Source organism: Mizuhopecten yessoensis, unplaced genomic scaffold, assembly GCF_002113885.1.
Source record: "Mizuhopecten yessoensis strain PY_sf001 unplaced genomic scaffold, ASM211388v2 scaffold4025, whole genome shotgun sequence".
Taxonomy (NCBI): domain Eukaryota; kingdom Metazoa; phylum Mollusca; class Bivalvia; order Pectinida; family Pectinidae; genus Mizuhopecten; species Mizuhopecten yessoensis.
The window spans coordinates 1,114,968-1,136,881 of record NW_018405338.1 but is presented as its reverse complement, the minus strand read 5'-3'; the positions used below and the strand labels follow the sequence as shown (position 1 = coordinate 1,136,881).

The window sequence follows — 21,914 nt, the reverse complement described above, 5'->3', positions numbered from 1 at the left end:
TATTGCCAAGGTGCAGTATAATGAGTCATTCAATATTCAATAAGTACTGGAAGATATTTCAATTGATATTGCATCAATAACATCGATGAGTCTGCAAAATGAACTTGCACAGGCAGTATAGAAGCGATATATGATCCTTATACAGCAAGATATGTTCTGATTAATTATATATAAAAAGGCACTGGCATGGAGCTCGATCATAAGATATGTTTTGTAAAAAACAAAACGAAAACCGTTACATCAGGAAGCAAAGGAAAAAGGCTAGGAACTGATCAAAGTAAAGATAACAAGAATGACAGATAAAACAACGTGAAATATCTATGTAAGTGAATATGAATAGGTCTTTAGCTGATATTTGATCTAGTGTTAGGGATAATTATTTCGTGTTTAAGTTACTAAGATAGATTACATTTTATAAAGGCATTCCTTACAGAGTGTGTTATATCAATCGTACAGAATTATTGAACGTTTTCTGACCTTTTAGTTCATTTTCAAATTTACGTCGTCCCTTTGTCCATTTAGACATTCGGTATGATCCTTTTAAATAGTAAGAAACGTGACTAGAACACTTTCCTCCATTCACATCTTGGAAATGGAAAGTGATTTAAAAACGAGCGAAAAATAGAAATGCACATCAAACTGAACTCATTATCTGTGGTTTAGGGCCTTCTAAGTCTCCGAATTATTCAGATGTAAGTGTCCAGCAAAGTAATAACTTCTTGGTAAGTGTTTTGTTTTGACCGAGACAGTCCAATCTACCTTGAAAAAAATTAGTGGTGTTACGCGATCCCTTTCAACCAATGATATTTCATTGTCTACTATGATTAAATACCTCCTTATTGTATATATGCGTAGATTTAGCGGATAGACCTACTGTATTCCGCTACATGATCGTATGAGTCAACTTATATTGGCCCTGACAGAATCATGGGTTGTCGTCTTTCCTTTTGTATTGATGCCTTCTAAGTTCCTGTTGTCGTCTTTCCTTTTGTATTGATGCCTTCTAAGTTCCTGTTGTCGTTCCGTTTGTTTTCATGTTTTCTTAGTTCTTGTTATCGTCTTCCCTTTCGTTTTGATGTTTTCTAGATTCCTGTTGTCGTCTTTCCTTTTGTATTAATGCATTCGTCTTTCCTGTTGTCGTTTTTCCTTTTTTGTTGTGATGCCTTCTTAGTTCCTGTTGTCGTTCCATTTGTTTTCATGCTTTCTTAGTTCATGTTGTTGTCTTCCCTTTTGTTTTGGTGACTTTCAAGTTCCTGTTATTGTTTTTTTTTATATTTTGATGTCTTCTAAGTTTGTGTTATTGTCTTTCCTTTGGATTTGCTGTCTCCTCAGTTCGTGTTATTGTCTTTCCTTTGGATTTGCTGTCTCCTCAGTTCGTGTTGTGTTTAATCCTTTTTGTGTTAATGTTTTTTCCAAGTTCCTATAGTCGTCTTTGCTTTTCACTGAGGAGTTTATGTTTATCCTTGCGTCTGAACGTTGTTGAAGTTGTTTTTGATTGAAATAGCATCTATAAGAAATAGGACATTCATGGATAAGTATTACAGTAGTAAATTATGGAAGCCCAGAAAGAGAAATAGGCTGATGAACTTTAGAATTCCCTGTTTTTATTACAAAGAATAGCGGTAGCTTGCTGTTGTTATTTTATCTCTGCTTATTTAAAAATCGTCGTCAAACATTTTATAATGAAAATATATACAGTTGTATACCAAAGAAAATATTGTTTTGAAATTGTATTGATTTTCTCAGAGAAAAGACAAAAAAATCAATAGCACCTTGAAGACATTTACACAAGTGTGTCACACTTGTTGCTTTCTTCCTTCCCATTAATCTCTGATTTAAATAAATACATCTTACCATAGTCCACTGGTTAATAGCTAAGTGTAACAGTGAGAAATGTGATACATTATACAAAAAAATATTTTTCCGTTTGATTATTTAGATAACGTCTTTTGATCCATAGCGGAACGAGAAACACCTTCTGTCAGAGTGGTGAGGGAATCGCCTCAGGTTTCACTAATAAACCTCATTGACAGGAAGCTATAACATATCTTTCAATGTTTAAATGATTGCATCTCAATGACTTTTTTTTTAAATGTAAAGTTAGATACATGTGTTAATGGATTATACTTGTGCTCGGCGCGTGTCTATTAATCATACCACGTGACTGGAAATGTTGAACATTGGCGCTCCTCCGATCAGTTTACTCCGGTGACTGTGGGCGATAAGACAGGGTTAAACCCTGAAGTGTATAAAAGCTGTTGTAAACATACAGCGTTATAATATTAAAGTTTGGGGTCTTCTCATGGTTCTTTACAGTAGGATTCATTTTAGCTACAAGTCGGCATACTGACCCAAAAGACTGTGCTGGTGGCAGTTATCTGCTGTACTTGTGTCTTCTGCTGTTTTGTGTTATTGACCACGGAATCGGGGCCCGTGGTGGCCAAGTGGTTTAGGCGTCTGACATGCTGCTAACGCTAGCTCTCCACCACTGGGTCGCGGGTTCGATACCTACGAGGGGCAGTCGCCAGGTACTGGCCGTAGGTCGGTGGTTTTTCTACGGGAACTCCGACTTTCCTCCACCACCAAAACCTGGCACGTCCTTAAATGACCATAGCTGGTTATAGGACGTGAAACACAAACAAACCAAACTGAATGAACACGGAATCAGACTATACCTAAGTCTGCACGGGGAACAAGCAGCATGAACTTATTGTTTGTATGTCCTTGAACACGGAATCAGAAAATATCGAAGTCTGCACTTTGGACAAGCATTTATGGTACGGTTTGGTGTCCTTAAACTTGCAGTTAGCTGTTGTTTGGTGTACTTAAACAAGACAATCGACACTTAATTTTCCAATCTACCCAGCTGAAATGTCTACGTTTGCAGGGTGCCACATAAGTCGCCTCATATCATTACTGAACGTCCCGTTGTCGTTCTGTCAGCTGTGCAATCGCCAAAACATGTTTTCTTTAAATATTGGACCAATCTCCCTCTTAAATCAGATTCGATCTTCTCTTTACTTCTAAAATGCAAACACTCTCTTACGTGTGAGCCCACATAAGTCGCCTCGTGTGGTTATGCAGTTGGTGCGAAGCATTTTACATTGTATGTGTGCTTAAGTATTGCTACAAAGGACAAAAGAAAAGATGAAGTTTTCCTATAACAACCAATTGATTCGACTTATAATGAGTACAATATAAGAATATTCTACGTAAAAGACTGCTACTAAGGATCTTGGAAGTGGTAAACTTTTTTCAAATACAGAGGCATAAAAGGGTATGTCAATGAGATCTATACCGATTTCAGAGTAAATATCCTAAATTTAAGCAGAAATTACAGTAAGTGTTAACTTCATAAATGGTGGGCTTTTTCAGAATTTGTATTGTTCAGATCTTTGATACAAAGGAATTGGGCAACAGGCAAAGCCCATGGACGCCCTCTCCTTACAGTTAAAAATAAAAAATATATAAATAGATTCAAGGAATTCTATATCAAGTCAGTTCAGGAGGGTCTTAAATGTAAAATGCAATGTTTACAATGCAACAGTAAAATCATACCGTACAGGTAAAGCTGTACTACGCGTTGTGGCTCCTTTTTACTCTTCACACAGGTGCACACTCGCCTGAACAAAATGGATCTTTCAAAATAGTGGGTCGACCTACCTTTGAAACCTGCTTACAAAACGTAAACACTTTCAATGTGTTACGCCGGTGCAACGGTGCGTGCCACAAACCAATCGGTAAAGCTGAATGGCGCAACCAATCACATTACGCAAGAACATCATTGGATAATGTTGACAAATTTATTGCCAAAACGAAAATCAGATACACGCCCTTTCATGAATATTCATGTCGACAGTTGTGAGAGAGTGAAATTGTACACCCGTCGCAACGTAATGTTGAAAATGCGGGTCACATTCTGAACGCATACACACACGTGGAATATATTACCATAATTGTATTCGTACACAGAAAAAGAAGAATAATTACGTTATTTCTTAATACAATACGTATTTATCACTGTGACGTTTCAACAAAACACGAATGAACTTAAACTTACAGAATATGGCTGTCTTTTGTACATGTTTTTGCTATTGAATAGTATCTTTTCTATTGAAAGCAAACCGAATGAGGCTAAAAGTATGCATTTATTTGACCGAGTTTTCAAGAACGAAAACCAGTGCAGCCGCGACCTATATTTGCGTATATCTTCTCCCTTGTTCCGTTTAAAATACCACAGCAGCGACACAGACCTGCAGGAATGAAATCTTTCTCGTTTTGCCATTATTTTTGTGACATTTACGTACATATCACTTTAAGTGTTTTACCAGGCGGCAGTGTATCTATGGGACAGTATCAGCCGAGGGATACATGAAGTGGTTCACAATGTTCTTAAAACCACCTTTCTATCTGTTTAAGCTAACACAACCAATGTAGAATAATATAAGCACATATTATCCAGATGTAGGTTAAGACTTGAATATAGATATACATGACTGCCAGCACACAATGCAGTATTTAAGAGCATTATAGCTATATCAACGGTATAAATTGATTGCATAAAATGAATATGCTTGTTTCCAATTCTTGGTATTGCACCTTCATTTAACCACTGGCTCTGGGTACGAGTGTCGTCTCTGGTCTACCTGTGCTGACTGACACACGTTCGACTCTCGACCACAAACGGCTCGTGTAACTACAGCCACGCCACCTATGATAAAACTCACCACATAAGGGAAACTAGTTTCCGTATAAATTACTACACTCAAACTACGGAAATTTCATTTGTAGATCATTCTGGACAGATTTTATGGATTAATCCATGCTAAATTACACACTATACCTTGTGTTAATTCTGGATTTATTTCCATGGAAAGTTCATTTTATATTATCTAATAATTAAGAAAAACATGTATTATCTAAAGTATATTTCAAATGTGTCATCAATTCTCGCGTATCTTCCGAATGTGTCATCAATTCTTGAGTTCTTGAATGTGTGTCCTCAATTATCGTGTATCTTCCGAATGTATCATCCATTCTTGAGTGCTTTTCAGTTGTCTCATCAATTCTTGTGTATCTCCATAATGTGACATCAATTTTTGTTTACGTTTAGAATATGTCATCCATTCGTGTGTGATGTGTAGCTCTTTTTAAATTTGTCATCAATTTAAGTGTTCTTTTCAAATATGTCATCAATTCTTGTGTACCTTTCAAATGAGTTATCAATTCTTGGTGTTTTTTTTTAATTTGTTATCAACAATAAAATACTTTTACTAGACGCTTTCATTCATAATTACCCTGTTTGGTTATGTAAATCGTAAATATAAAGATACTTCCAAAACAGCGCCCCAAAACCGTTGTCATTAAAGCGACATGTTTAGAGGAAGGCTTTGCTAGCGTCCCGTAATGATAAGTATCAAATGACGTCATCAGCAAAAGTGTGTGACAAAATTCGCTGCCATTACAGTACATATTGTATATTTATATTGTCAACGTTTCTTATCTTAAACTATCACCATTAAACCGATTCGGAACACCTCGACCGATTCTGTCATCTACCTTCGATGGAAGGAACTGTAATCGGGGCAAGGGGGTCCGAATGCCATTAAATCATGATATGTAACAGGAGAAAGACAAATGTCCAGGATTCGAATCCGGGACCCTGCTACTCTAGTCGGACGCCCCTGGTCGCCGACGATCGACCCAGTCAAGTTCTGCTACAAATACATAGTGAATTATTAATGTGAGGTTCGGCAGTCTACTGTAACATAACATGGAGAATACATTTGAATCAATCTCTCAAGTGACTAAGATTACTGGAATGCTGTTCCGTCAATATTGTTTCGTTGACGATACACGCAAAAAACACAGAACAATTCAATTCAATTAAATGACCGGTTGATGAATTTGAAGAATTAAAATTATGTGCGTTCATACCAATATGACAAGTACAAAAACACCATTTAAATCCCCGTTTGAACAATATTTTTTTTGGGGGGGGCTCAGAAATTATAATTTATCTCCTGTTCACTTTATCAAGTAAATATATACATATAAATGTATATCAGTACAACCTATATATATAGCTAGGCTGAGGTCAAGTAAGGCATTCCTTGCTACTTTCTTGGTAATACACACATGAGATTAAGTGCCTGTCAGCAAGAGTTGCGTCCCCTCCGCCGAAACACTGCTGAGAACAGTAAAAAATTGTCGGAAACATAAAAAAGTGTCTTTATATATGCCTGCCTACCTAACTAGATAAAATGTCATCATAAGTCTGCCTGTCTGTCGGCCGACCTACAAACCTACCCACCTACACATATATTTTGTGTACGTACCTACCTACGTACGAACGTACCTTCCTTATCTAGTCCTACGTACCTACCTACTCCTACATACCTACCTACTCCTACCTACCTACTCCTACGTACCAACCTACTCCTACGTACCTACCCTCCTACTCCTACCTACCTTCTCCTACGTACCTACCTACCTACTCCTATGTACCAACCTACTCCTACGTACTCCTACATACCTACCCTCCTACTCCTACCTACCTTCTCCTACGTACCTACCTTCCTACTCCTACGTACCTACCTACTCCTACCTACTCCTACGTACCTTCTTACCAACTCCTATCTACCTACTCATATATACCTACTTACCTACTTCTATCTACGAACGTTCCAACCTATTCCTTGCTACCTAATATCTACCTACTTACTCCTACGTACCTACCTACATACTTTCCTACTCCTTTGTTCGTACGTGCCTAAATACCTTCGTACCTACGTACAAACTCCTACATCATTACGTATATATCTACCTACCCCTACGTATCTACCTACCCACATATCTACATACCCCTACGTATCTACCTACCTACACATCTACCTACCCCTACGTATCTACCTCCCCACATATCTACATACCCCTACGTATCTACCTACCTACGTATCTCCCTACCCCTACGTATCTCCCTACCCACATATCTACCTACCCCTACGTATCTTCCTTCCCCTACACATCTACCTACCCCTACTTATCTACCTACCTACACATCTACCTACCTACCCATCTACCTACCCCTACACATCTACCTACCTACATATCTACCTACTCCTACGTGCGTATGTTCATAATCATACGTACATACGTACCCATCTACCCACATCATATGTCCCTCCGAGGCTCAGTTATACCTACACATCTACCTACCCCTACACATCTACCTCCCCCTACATATCTACTTCCCTACACATCTACCTACCTACACATCTACCTACCTACACATCTACCTCCCCCTACGTATCTCCCTCCCCCTACGTATCTCCCTACCTACACATCTCCCTACCCCTACGTATCTACCTACCCATACATATCTACCTACCTACATATCTACCTACTCCTACGTGCGTATGTTCATAATCATACGTACATACGTACCCATCTACCCACATAATAAGTCCCTCCGAGGCTCAGTTATACCTACACATCTACCTACCCCTACACATCTACCTACACCTACGTATCTACCTACCTACATATCTCCCCCCCCCTACGTATCTCCCTCCCCCTACGTATCTCCCTACCTACCCATCTACCTACCCCTACACATCTACCTACACTTACGTATCTACCTACCACTACACATCTACCTACCCCTACGTATCTACTTACCCCTACGTATCTACTTACCCCTACGTATCTACTTTCCCCTACGTATCTCCCTACCCCTACGTATCTCCCTCCCCACATATCTACATACCCCTACGTATCTACCTCCCTACACATCTACCTCCCCCTACGTATCTCCCTCCCCCTACGTATCTCCCTACCTACCCATCTACCTACCCCTACACATCTACCTCCCCCTACATATCTACTTCCCTACACATCTACCTACCTACACATCTACCTACTCCTTCGTATCTACCTGCCTACACATCTACCTACCCCTACGTATCTCCCTACCCACATATCTACCTACCCCTACGAATCTACCTACCTACGTATCTACCTACCCATACGTATCTACCTACCTACATATCTCCCTCCCCCTACGTATCTACCTCCCTACACATCTACCTACCCATACGTATCTACCTACCCCTACGTATATACCTACCCACATATCTACCTACCCCTACGAATCTACCTACCTACGTATCTACCTATCCCTACGTATCTACCTACCCTTACGTATCTTCCTATCTACATATCTACCTACTCCTACGTACGTATGTTCATAATCATACGGACATACGTACCCATCTACCCACATAATAAGTCCCTCCGAGGCTCAGTTATACCTACACATCTACCTACCCCTACACATCTACCTCCCCCTACATATCTACTTGCCTACGTATCTCCTTACCCCTACGTATCTACCTACTTACATATCTACCTACCACTACATATCTACCTACCCCTACATATCTACCTACCTACATATCTACCTACTCCTACGTGCGTATGTTCATAATCATACGTACATACGTACCCATCTACCCACATCATATGTCCCTCCGAGGCTCAGTTATACCTACACATCTACCTACCCCTACATATCTACCTACCCACATATCTACCTCCCCCTACGTATCTCCCTCCCCCTACGTATCTACCTACCTACACATCTCCCTACCCCTACGTATCTACCTACCTCCGTATCTACCTACCCCTACGTATCTTCCTACCTACACATCTACCTACCCCTGCGTATCTACCTACCCACATATCTACACACCCCTACGTATCTACCTACCTACATATCTACTTACCCCTACATATCTACTTACCCCTACGTATCTCCCTACCCCTACGTATCTCCCTACCCCTACGTATCTCCCTACCCACATATCTACCTACCCCTACGTATCTAACTACCCCTACGTATCTACCTACCTACGTATCTCCCTACCCCTACGTATCTCCCTACCCCTACGTATCTCCCTCCCCCTACGTATCTACCTACCCTCATATCTACATACCCCTACGTATCTACCTACCTACATATCTACCTACCCCTACGTATCTACCTACCCTTACGTATCTACCTATCTACATATCTACCTACTCCTACGTACGTATGTTCATAATCATACGTACATACGTACCCATCTACCCACATAATATGTACCTCCGAGGCTCAGTTATATATTTCTCACAATTTTCAAAAAGGAACAGAATATTTGTGTTTGGAGTAATCAAATTTAGCAGCAAACATCATCATGATACTGCATGATGACAGTCATGGGATTACTTAATTACTCATTTGGGCTTGGCTATTTCGTTTCGAATCTGTCTCATTAAAAAAACCTAATCCTATTTTTGTATGTATGACATGGCAACTACGCAGTCACTTTGTCATTTGTGATGTTATGATGTCTGTTATCTCACGTGATTCATAATTCACCTTGTTAGGAAAACTACGTCGAAAAAAAAAATGTCCGGTTCCGAATTTCCATGCTTAATCATCGAAGTTGTAATAAAGCATCTTTTTTTAGGTGAGTCGTAAGCCCCTCAGGTGCAATACAATTGGACGGCGAACTTGAAGTGAACATATAATACTGTACATGTTATGTTCTTAATTCAACTAAGACAAAATCATTGTACGAATAACGAATAAATGTAAACACAGATTGAAAACATACGTATTTTTTTCAGAAAGTAACTATTTTAAGAATTATTCTTGACGAAGGAGGATGGACGATGATCGATTTTCATGGAAGGCGGTCAGGGAGTACGTTTCTGTCAAACTCTCGCAATTGATATTCGCCAGAGTTGTCTCCCCGTAGTCAACAGACGACGGCGGCATGTGTGAAATAGATGGAGAGAGTTGTGTTTTTTATAATTCGTACAGATGTAAGCAAACAAAGATGGATGACTCTGAATACACCATTGTGCGTTGTTATCACATCTAGACCAGATTTCATTAAATGATTTCAAATTTTATATCGAAATGATGTATAAAAGGATGAATAAACTCTCCAGATCAATCTCTGTTTACCATTCTTACCAAACAAATCGTGTCACCTTTTAAAACAAGGAATTTCTAAAATCCCACATATGGTATAGATTTTTGTATATGATTTCTGTACATGTTACGTCACACATCGTGAGTATTAACATGTAAAGTGGTATTCTAGCTGTACGTATTACACGACAATCTGTAAGTATGATAATGAAGTAGGTATAATACAGTTTATATATATAGTAGGTATGGTACAGCAATATGTTATGCATGACACGGATGTAAACATATTAGGATTGAACGGATTTTTTTTCAATGTTCAATGTTCATGCCGGTATGAACGCAAATCGAAGACAGACATATTCCGTAGCGGGCTTCATGGTAAATATGTTTGTAACCGATTTGCGTTCATATCGGCATTAATATTGAAAGATATCATTCAATCCTTTTCTTACATATTCATTAATCAATACGGTTTTTTTTTTGTATATGCGATACTTACCCATATCGGCCCTCGCCGTATCACACCCCAAAACCCGTATCAGCCCGCAAAACCCTATCACATCCCTTTATGATCAACCCTCGACCAATATCTGATATTGGAGTCTCGGGTTGATATATGTACTGGGTGTAATATGGGAAAAGGCATGTATTATTCTCTATACCGTTAGAGCATTCGAGGTTCCTAGAACAGCCTTACGTCATTACAATGTTTGTTTCTAACGGATGAATGACGACTGAATCTCCTACTGTGTGAGGATACACTATGAAAAAAGGCAGACTCCGTGATCCAAATAGAGCAGAACTTCAATTTTGTAGCTTAGAAATTAATTACATGAACCAAAGATTAGTATGCATGTCCCAAGCCTTGACGTTTTGTAAGATTATTCCAAAACCAAGATTTTTAGTTTTTTAAGATGTTGTAACTTCACGTGAATGTAATATATTTTTAAAATGTGACGTCATATCCGTACAATAAACATGACGTCAGGTAAGACGTAGGTTTGAAAATAACGTATATCACGCCATATGTATTTATATAAAATCTAGGCAATATGACAAAAATAGGTCTTTTTTAGTTGTATTTTTTTCCCTGAGAGCATTTTTATATGTTTTTTGAATTCGATATACCTCGCAGTAAACTAAATAAAGTTCACTATTTTGTAAAGGGCATCAGCGAGTTTAATGATGGAAATTAAATTTACCTGCGTACGTGTTTGGGATGGGAGTCTTTTTTCATACAATTCACAAATGATGTTAACATTAATTTCGAAAAAAATAATACTGTGGTAATTTATGACGTCATCGTACAGTTGTGAGTGACGTCACATTGGGTAATTATACGTACGTTTTCAATTAACATTTTACGTGATGGCATAGATATAACGCTTAGCAGACTGAAACTGTTAAACATCAGTAAGACGCTTGACTTTAAGCGATATACTTGGGTCTCCACGAAATGCTACTGCCCCGATCGCGTTTGGTCCAACAATGTATTTTGTCATTGCAAACAATTATTTTCAGCGAGTCCGAAGTTTACCAGATGAAGTAATATCTGTATGTGTTTATTGGTTGTAAGTACAAATCGAATAAAATAAATCCACTTGAAGGTAATTCGTGAGATACTTATTCTCTGTTATGACACGAGGATTATATGGCTTCATTATCGAATGACAGATTCAGCTGTCATTATTGTTTTTATTACGAAATAAATGAGGTAAGCATGCTCTTTGGTAAGGCTTCTGTTGATTCCGAATCTTACAGCGGCATCAAACATAAACACGACAGCAGGCGAGGGGATAAAAGTACAAAACAATCAAAACAAAAACAAAAGAAAAATACGGTCTTCTGCGGTGTTCTTGACATGTAATTTTATATTTGATAAACAGAAGTTGACCTAAATCCAAGGCCGCATCATTACCATAGAAAAGTGCTACGCTATTTTTATCACAATCGACGTACATTGAGTGGTCAGATGTAGTGGCCGAAGTAGTGAGATATAGTGGCCGGAGAGCTAGCCTTCCATCAATCTTTATCTGGGTCATGACCTCTGACTCTAGCATGTATTGCATAACAATTTGACCTCGATACAATTTACTACTACCTACAAGCTGAACTGAGCTGCCGACCTGCCTCACTGACCACGGTCAGTGCCGACCACTGAGTACAGGCCAATGTTTATGACACTGACCACTCGATATCAGTACCTCCTCAGACTATTTTGCTTTTCACCAAGATTGGATAAAATGTGAACTATAACGTGTGGAAGTAAAGGTTTAGTGACATCACTTTCAAGGATTATATGGCGACAGTGTAAATTGTTTCTTCGGCAGGATTATTTCAAATATGTCAGGTATGTGCATAGTGTATTTACACATCAATATATACATATACACTTTATATGAATCGGTGAGCTTTAGTCATCGCCGATCTTGGTTTTATTTGATAGAAACATGTCTGCAACGATGTTTACAATATAACGTATATTTATTTGATACAAACATGATGTCAGAAAAGATGTTTACAATTTAACGTATATTTATTTGATACAAAACATGATGTCTGCAACGATGTTTACAATATAACGTAAATTTATTTGATACAAAACATGATTTCTGCAACGATTTTAACAATATAACGTATATTTATTTGATACAAAACGTGTCTGAAACGAAAAAAGGGCGTGAGGTATTTATTTGACAAACGAAAGTCACCTTTCAACACATTAAATCTATATTTTCATAAATTTACAACCTACATGTATGACGTCATAATTAGTATAATTGAGACTATCGGAATTCGGAACGCATTATCACATTAGTCACGACGTTCAGATATATATATGTATTCGAAATCGACACTTAATTTGAGAAACGAAATTTATCTTGGCGAGAGAGGGAGAGTGTGAGCAGATAAGTCATCGCGAAGGAAAACAAATAAATAGAAGCACACGACCTGCCGCTATGGACTAAACAATTGTTTGACGTCATCGTTTGTATATCATAAATAGGATAGAATTTCCTAAAATGGAGTTGTTAATGTATTATCGCCTTAGTCCTGGACTTGTGGAAGCAAATATAGCGCGACCAACACATGTGTGTATACTTATTTAAACGTGTCGGCAGTTAGAAGTGCAACTGAGAACAGCTGTTCGCAGAGTGATGACGCTCAAAGGATCATTTATGACGTATACATAAATATACATTGAACCAGGCATGAATATCGATAAGAAAGATTAAGTATCATGCCATCTGCCTGGAAATGCGATACCTTTATTCCATTCTAGATGATACAGATTCAAACACAGGTTCATCAATTTCATGGCCATTAATTCTAGTCGCCTTCAACACTGCCATGGTGATAATTTAGCTTTGAATCTATAAACTTTAAACTAATAATAGAACAAATATCATTCTACGTTCCGATATTTCGGCCACCTTGCCTTCTTCAAGGGCGAAAGCCAACATTCATCTTATTATTTCGGAAGCATAGGAAATCATAATAGTCATGCTGCTGTCAATTTTGACATGATGACTCATAAATATTCGGTATGAGTCACTGTCAATATTGTGAAAAGGATTCAAAACATCACAGTTTTGATAACTAATGAATATACGCTTTTTGTCATTGTTATTTTTGGTCATCCGATTTTGTGATAAAATGCGCATGCGTATTGACATTTAGAAATCAAGGTTCGAACCCATGCCCTTGTATATAAGGTTTACACGAGCTCTTTATTTACAATTAGGTACCGATAGTATCATTGGAAATTATAAGCAGTAAGTCAAGGCCACTCATTTTATTGTTCAAGATTTACTTAACAGTTCGAACCCGTATTACTCTAAAATCGCACGAGTTAATTTCGACTCGGTCCGTTCTCGCAATCCAATTTGGATGAATTATAATTACAAGCTGACAAAATTGAAATAAACCTGTCAGAGATGTTTTCAAAATGCAATAAACTTATGAGATGTACATATACATACATGTATACATACATAAATAATATATAAATAGATACACACCGGATATACATATATACATACATGTCTTGAAAAAGGAGCGGATCGCTCCGAAAATTTGACAACCTAAACTTGTCCACACTGTTTGAATTACTTCTTTGCCCCATATAATATTTTAAGTATTTCGTATCCTACGGACATACCTCCATTAGGATCCAGTGCTATATGGGATTTTACCGTCTATATTACTTCTTTGACCCATACATACAGGATATATATACATACAGAAAGTATAAATTCCCACAAACAGAACTTATAAATTATGGCAGAATATATCCATATATGCAACTGGTAGACACAGGTATACGAACGTAGAATACAAAATCCTGACAAAAGTTCAAGGTCACAGAGGTCAGATTATCGATCTCTTCTAAAGAGCAGTGAATTGTAATGCCGTACCATTCAACTGTATATTGCTGGAGCTTACGGCTATCGAATGTGTTCAAATCAATGACCTTGACCTACTTTGAGAGTCAAAATGGTCAAACAATATATTTAAGATATGCTATATTTTGGGTACTGCAATTTGGTCTATACTTTGATGCGTTATAGGGCTATCAAGTTTTATTTAGTTGATTAACCTGCCCTCAATGTCACCGTGTCGAAGGTCAAGGTCACAGAGGTCAACATGTTCAAACAATCAATGACGTTTTGATAGGAACACTGAGGCTTAGAAACATTGATAGTAGGTCTGTGGTTGTGGCACCACACTCTTAGGGTCACGTGGGTCACATAGTGTGAAAATTCAAACACTGTCCCTTTATAATCAACTACAAAGCCTAAATGCGTAGCAGATACTTTGCGGTTAGAGGTCACTCGTTGGTAAACGACCTTGACCTACTGAATTTAATAGAAATGTCAAATGCACTTAAATATTTTGACTGTCTTCTTATCGTGAACCATAAGTTATAAAATTGCATACACTTTTCAATGATACCTCGTTTCGTTTGTCACGTGACCACCGAAAGTAAACACTATTTTATTCATCGCTAATGTAAAACTGTAAAAAGTCTAATATTGGTCTCTACACATAAAGGAAAGTTTCGCATGTCCCTGTGCTACAATTCTTCTTACCGATTATCACGTACCTGTGATAGTACCTTGCTCTCTGTCCATTGTGACCGTGTCTAAATATTACCCATGGCAATTTTCTGTCTCATTGTCATGGACATGTTTTCAAATGACGTATGTTAAGTTATGATAGAAATGTACACCATAGACCCAATACCACCAGATACGTATCAAAACAAGTATAGTGTATACCTCTCTGAACCAACCTATTACACCGGACTGTATAGGGATCTATCTACGCAGGTTCCATTGTGTAAACAATTCTAAATGGACGTTGTTTACTCAGGCTGACAATATACGAGCTCCGATAATAGCAATTTTCCCTTTATTTACGTTACCTGATAAGATTTACCTGTATCATCCAGGTAAATAAATACAGCTTTAGTACACGAGACCCTATACATATTGAGCATATACAGTTATGTAAGACAGTAGTAGGTCAAGCTAAATATACAGGCGTTGTCACTCTGGAGCCTTGACCGGTCACTGGACACACACACACACACACACACACACACATAAACGTAGGATCGATACGTACTGTGGACAGAAAAGATGGCGTGTTGCTTATTAGCTCTGTACAGTTAGCGGGTCAATAACCTATAACTGACCACTGACAATGACAAACACTTGACCACACTGCTATTGTCAGACTGTCGCTGAGAACATCGAAGTTGTTTAAGGAAAATGCTCGATCCGTCTCTTCATTCGCCGCGGTAACAAGCTTTAGTTGTAACATTCCTTTTATTGAATTATTTCAAATATGCGGATTTTTTTTTTAAATTTACATATTTTAGCTAAAAATTCATAGAAGTTGTCGTGATGTAAAATAATTCTTTTGTTTATACGCAATATCAGAAAGGGAACGGATATATCATATTAACGAAAAATTAGTAGGAAATTGTGCAAAATACCCATCTCGGTCCAAGGTTAAACGTTTTGATTTACACAGGCGGTCTGAAATATCTCGGCTTAAACTTAAAAAATCACCACTTAGTGACAATTTCATTAAGAACAAGTTATACTAGTCTTTGAAACCTTTTTCTACATATTTGTTGATGTATGTATATTTTTGTTCTCAAACAAAAATAATGGAGAAAAAAAATCCCTATCTATTTGTAGATATTCAAACAAAACCGAAATAAATATATTTTTAAGCAAGAAAACAATGTAGAAAAAGCAATCAAAATTTGACAAAGTCCATCTTTAAGTATTAAAATAATGACATGGATTCAAAAAATTGAGTTCGTTACTAATGGAAGACGTCTTACCACACTTTTTGTCATGTGGTGTCCTGAATTTCGATTTTGAGACAATTACGTTTTGAACAGAATTTTGTATCACTGGAAGCAATAAAGAACGCTTCCTGTAGTTCATTCCTGACAGAACCTTGACCAACGGTTGACCCCTGTTATCTTACGTTAACGAAGCACGTGCGTCATTGATTTCCATGGCCCAATTATAATAGAATGCCCGGTCGCAGTCGCAGAACTCCGCATATTTTCTCCACGCAAACGGTTGACATGCGCAATTAGTTAAAAAAAAATATTTTTATCTGAACGCCATTATGGTTTTACTTTATTATAAACGAAACTGAAGAAATAATTAAATATTAAATTGCAGCTTATTATTTCCTTCTCAAATGTTGTTCTTCTCTGGGAATTAAATCTGTTATTATTATTTTTTAATAACCTTTTTTTTGGTATCGCTGAAAGTATATAGGTGTTCAAAGTCTCAGTTGCCGAAACGCATATTCCAAGATTTCATATCATCTAAATTAGACTAATCAAAAGAAAACTCGCGTGAACTATATACGCTTATGATTAGGTGGTGGGAATTCAAAAACACAGTTCTCGTGATCATCGATGTTTGAAAAAATATTCTTAAAAAGAAAAGATCAATTAGTTTCTCTGTAGCGGACGACTGATTCCGACTTCAGAATCTTTTAAATTATTAGGTTATCTTTAATTGAAAGTACCATCATTTAAATATCCATTATACTTTGGTTTTCTTTATTAAAGACAAGGCATGTATTAAAATAATGATCAAGATACCCCTTGAAACGAAAAAGTATGTTCATGTGCCCTCTGGCGGTAATATTTCATTTAAAAAAATGAAGATTTCATTGATAAAAATCACGGCCTAAAAACTTTAACCAAGTAAAATGAGGTTTTAATACAATGCTTTTATATTATTCAAACAATTCGCTGCATGCACATTTTTTTTTGTTATTATTTTTTCTCATTCATTTCGAGTTTAAAGAGTAAAACTTTGAAATCGAATTAAAAAGAATTACAACTAACACATTCCGTAATTTATCCTCCACCCCACCCAATTTAGTCGTCTTTTCCCCCCTTTCCTGTTCCCCTCCCCCTACCTCTCCCCTGGAAATGGCTTTTTCTGTAATCACCCTATTTGTCCTATGGAGCTGATTTCCGGACCAAAAGTTGAAAAGCCTTTCATCTATCCTCATAAAACTTCACAGATTCATTACGTACAAAAGGACCATGAACCCAATCCTCCCTGGAGTCAAACTCTTTCACCCCTTAAGTTTCATAATGAATTATACCAACCTTTGAATTGGAAGAGTTCAAACGTGTCTTCAGGGGTGAATGAGTTAAATATCAGACTTAAAGGTCACTGTGACTTGACATTGCTATAAAACTCATTTCGAAACATAATTCGTTCAATTTTTCACCTGAGATTTTTACGATTCTCAAGCACATTACCAATGTGAGAGCACTGAGGGCTGAAAGGTCAAAGGTCAAGACAATTCTGACTCGATACTTTAAAGTGCAGTCAGGATTGCATATGTGCTAAGATACACATTACAAAGGCGAAAACGTACTTATGAAAGTTTTGGCCAACTCTTTTAAAACGGCAGACATATACATATGTTACCAGTGCAAGGTCATGGACCGTAGTCATTTTTGGCATTGACAGGTCAAGGTCACTGTAACTCAATGCTTTAAAACGTTTTCGGGAACCTAACTATTTTCATTGTTTGTGTCTGCAATTTCAAAACACATTTTAAGATACTTTACTTGGGCAAGTAATGCTAGTTCTATTTATTTCGAATTCACATATAAACTAAATCGGTGAATTGGCTTACCAAAATCAACGGGGAAAAATGCCCGAGGTCAAACCACATTATCTGTCAGAGATTTAATGGTGAATACCAAAAATACTTTAAAAAACTTTCTGAACCATATAAAAAACTTTCTGAAGTTAGATTCCTCGATCGGTTACCAAATATGTTTTAACGTTACAGATATAGGACCTAGGAAAGGACCAAGATTCCGAATCACTTTTAGGTTCAAATGTCAAAGTTCAAGGTCGCAAAGGCTCGTTTCTGTTAGCACACATCCTGGACCAACAATTCAACATGCCGCTTGACCATAGCTAATGCAATGTATGTTTGGCTCTATAGATTACATATGTAATGAACAAGAAACTGACATCTTATAAGGTTCAATGTCAAAAGGTCAAGTTTATTTCGAATCGGTTTTCCGCAACATTTAACCTTACCCTCTAAATTAAAGCTCTTCAGAAACGGACGTCACGACTTCATTTAAAAAGACGTAAGCGGGGAGCATGGCTGCGTGTCTAAAACTTTTTGTTTTGGTTACTCCTCAGTTCATTTTGTTTTCTTTTCCGTATGTATATTGAGTTCCGATTATTCTTTATATTTGACATTGTGGTATATTTTGTTCTTGAATATTGACGTTTTTCCGTTTATTCTCCAGTGATAAACTTGTAACTATACAAAAAAAATATCTCAAGAATAAAAAATCACGAGCAAAACTCGGATTAATCAGTTCTACCTTAATTTCTTTGTTTCATTTCACTTCAAAAGATATTTTTGTTGAGTGAATATGATAAGGAAGAAATGTATGAAGTTTGAGTTTAATCAGCTTCACTCTTCGGGCTGATGAAATACGGTAGGCTGGCCGATTGGTGCAGTGGATAGCGCACTTGCCTTTCACCAAGGCGGCCGGGGTTAGATTCCTCGATCGGACGTGAAAAGGTTGGGGTCACCTGCCCGAACACGTGGGTTTTCACCGGGTACTCCGGTTTCCTCTCACACTAAGACCCCCACGCGCTAACATCCGGGCCAACAAGAGTGATTAATATAAGTTGAAATAACTTGTTTTATAATTGTTGTAAAATAAATAAAGTTTATATTTATCATACCATCATATATTTCTGCATTATACTACACCACTTTCATTAGTGGAATATTCGCCATCATACATTTGTATATACATATTATAACAACATTGCGTCAAGGTGAAAAACATTTTGCCGAGTGAAATATACATGTATATATCACAAATATATTTCAACACATATATTATAATAACAACACTCCGTTTAGTGAAATATATATCATCATCCGTTTCTACATACATATTATAACAACATTATTATAGCGAAATGTATATTACCATATATTTCAACATATAGCTAACTCAGATGAAATCTACATTGCGGTCTTCATATCCCAAACGAGGTAGACAATGTTTATTTTCAGGAAAACAGGTCCGTATTGAAGTTTAACAATATATGTAAACATCTAACAAAATAAATAACGAACTTTAAGCATCACTTTGATAACATTTTCATGTCGGCGACTCAAATATAATGCGTTCTGGTAATGTCACGAGTAACATTTCAGGTGAATAACTTCATCTATTCAACACTAAATACCACATTTTATTGGTTCTTACATAACGGAACGACAACGGCAAGTGTCGGAAACGGACAAATAAACTTGTAATAAAACTATAAAGTTACAAATGACGTCATGTCTCCAATATAGGTCGAATTATTGATGGAACAGAAATGTACCTTATTTGTCACTCACAGATCACGTGCTCTAACCAGGTGGTCGCCATGGATACCGTCACAATAAGTGCCAATATATTGCAGTATAATTATTTTCTTGTTTTATGGCTCGTGCTTTTCCTCCAGACACAGCCCTGACCTCAAGAGTGTGAATTATCATACTGGCCATCCTATGTTAGCTGTAACTAGTTCTGGGGATCCAGAGCTACCAATTCAAGCTTCTTCAGATTCACAAACAACTTTTCGAATTCATTTCTTTTAGGAAATACTAACAGAAATATGGCTATATTTTGTGAACTTGTCACCGAGTCATCTTTTCGTACCTCAGGATAATTATAATTTCTTTTTCTGTTTTAACGCGTATGGGAATCATTATCAAATACAAAAAAATCTTGCTGTGTCATAAGCTAACGATGTAGGATTAACTAGATTCTGGACATTTGACCAATACATTCACATTTCGTGCTTGCAATACGTAAATATCATCTAACTGAAAAAATCTCATCAGTTTTCTGTCATTTCCAAAGGATTCCTTCGTATAGTTGTTGTCTTATTTCCAACAGTCGTTAACACGATGTATCATAAAACCTCGATAATATATAGAGTAAAACCTCGATATAACGTTCTTCGTCAATATATAGAGTAAAACCTCGATATAACGTCCTTCATTAATATATACCGTAAAACCTCGATATAACGTCCCTCGATAATATATAGAGTAAAACCTCGATATAACGTCCCTCGTCAATATATATAGTAAAACCTCGATATAACGTCCTTCATTAATATATACCGTAAAACCTCGATATAACGTCCCAGTAAAACTTCGATATAACGTCCCTAGTTTAATGTGTCATCTCTCTTACCGCCAACATATTTTAGGGTTCTTTTTCCTCTTTTTTTCCCTCTGAGAATAACTTTAAGATGTTTCACTCAATTTGTCGCCAAACCCCTTTCGGCTTTATAATGCCAAACTTTCTTTGGACAAATGATGGCAGTTTAAAGAGGTTATACTGTATTAAAATGTACTTCAATGCTATTTACTCACAACATTCAGCAGACAAAAACAAACTATTGAAAAAAATTGTCCAGTGTATTAAAACAATAATTTTTAATAGCCAACGAAAAATTAACCATTTTGTTAAAAAAAAAACAATTACACATGTCTGCACTTAATTGTTTTAAAAATAATGCAATCAAAGTTTGATATTAATTATTTTCATTAAATCTTTTTGATTGTATAATCTTTTTTTTGACCATTTTGTTGGGGTTCATTCCTGCTTTTGTGGACTATCAGTCCACGACGTTGGTTATAACGTTGAAGCTGAAATTCGTTCTTGTACGATTTACATGAAATACTAGTTTAGCTCATTCACCCCTAAAGACACATATGAACTCTTCCAATTCAAAGGTTGGGAATATTTCATTATGAAATTTCAGGTGTGAATGAGTTAAGTATAAATTATCTAGTGTAGCGATTTTTTCTTACTTTTATTTTGTAACAGTTTTTACATGGATTTTCGTTCTTTTGGCATAAGTATGAGTAAAAAATGCACAAAATGATGCAGCAATAAATTGACATTATTTGGCTTTTTGCATCAACAAACCAAGATGTTTCTTCATATAAAAACTAATGATGTTGACTAACAAAGTCGTTTGATGGGTTGTGATGCCATGGGTTGTAACAAGTTTTGTCCTTGTGCGGTGATACCATGGGATTGTAATAAGTTTTGTCATTGTGCGGTGATGCCATAGATTTGTAACAAGTTTTGTCCTTGTGCGGTGATACCTTGGGGTTGTAATAAGTTTTGTCATTGTGCGGTGATGCCATGGGTGTTGTAATAAGTGTTGTCCTTGTGCGGTGATACCATGGGGGTTGTAATAAGTATTGTCCTTGTGCGGTGATACCATGGGGTTGTAATAAGTGTTGTCCTTGTGCGGTGATACCATGGGGGTTGTAATAAGTGTTGTCCTTGTGCGGTGATACCATGGGG

General features: G+C 37.0%; 1 protein-coding gene across 1 annotated transcript in view; it reads left to right on the top strand.

Annotated features, from left to right (window-relative positions):
- Window positions 1–12,213: 12,213 nt before the first annotated feature.
- LOC110448360 (protein lin-28 homolog) overlaps window positions 12,214–21,914 on the top strand; it is a 70,672-nt gene continuing 60,971 nt past the window's right edge. The window contains exon 1 of the mRNA XM_021494548.1: window positions 12,214–12,332. Within this exon, the coding sequence (XP_021350223.1) occupies window positions 12,326–12,332 (7 nt within the window). The 5' untranslated portion in view covers window positions 12,214–12,325. The remainder of the gene's footprint in view (window positions 12,333–21,914) is intronic.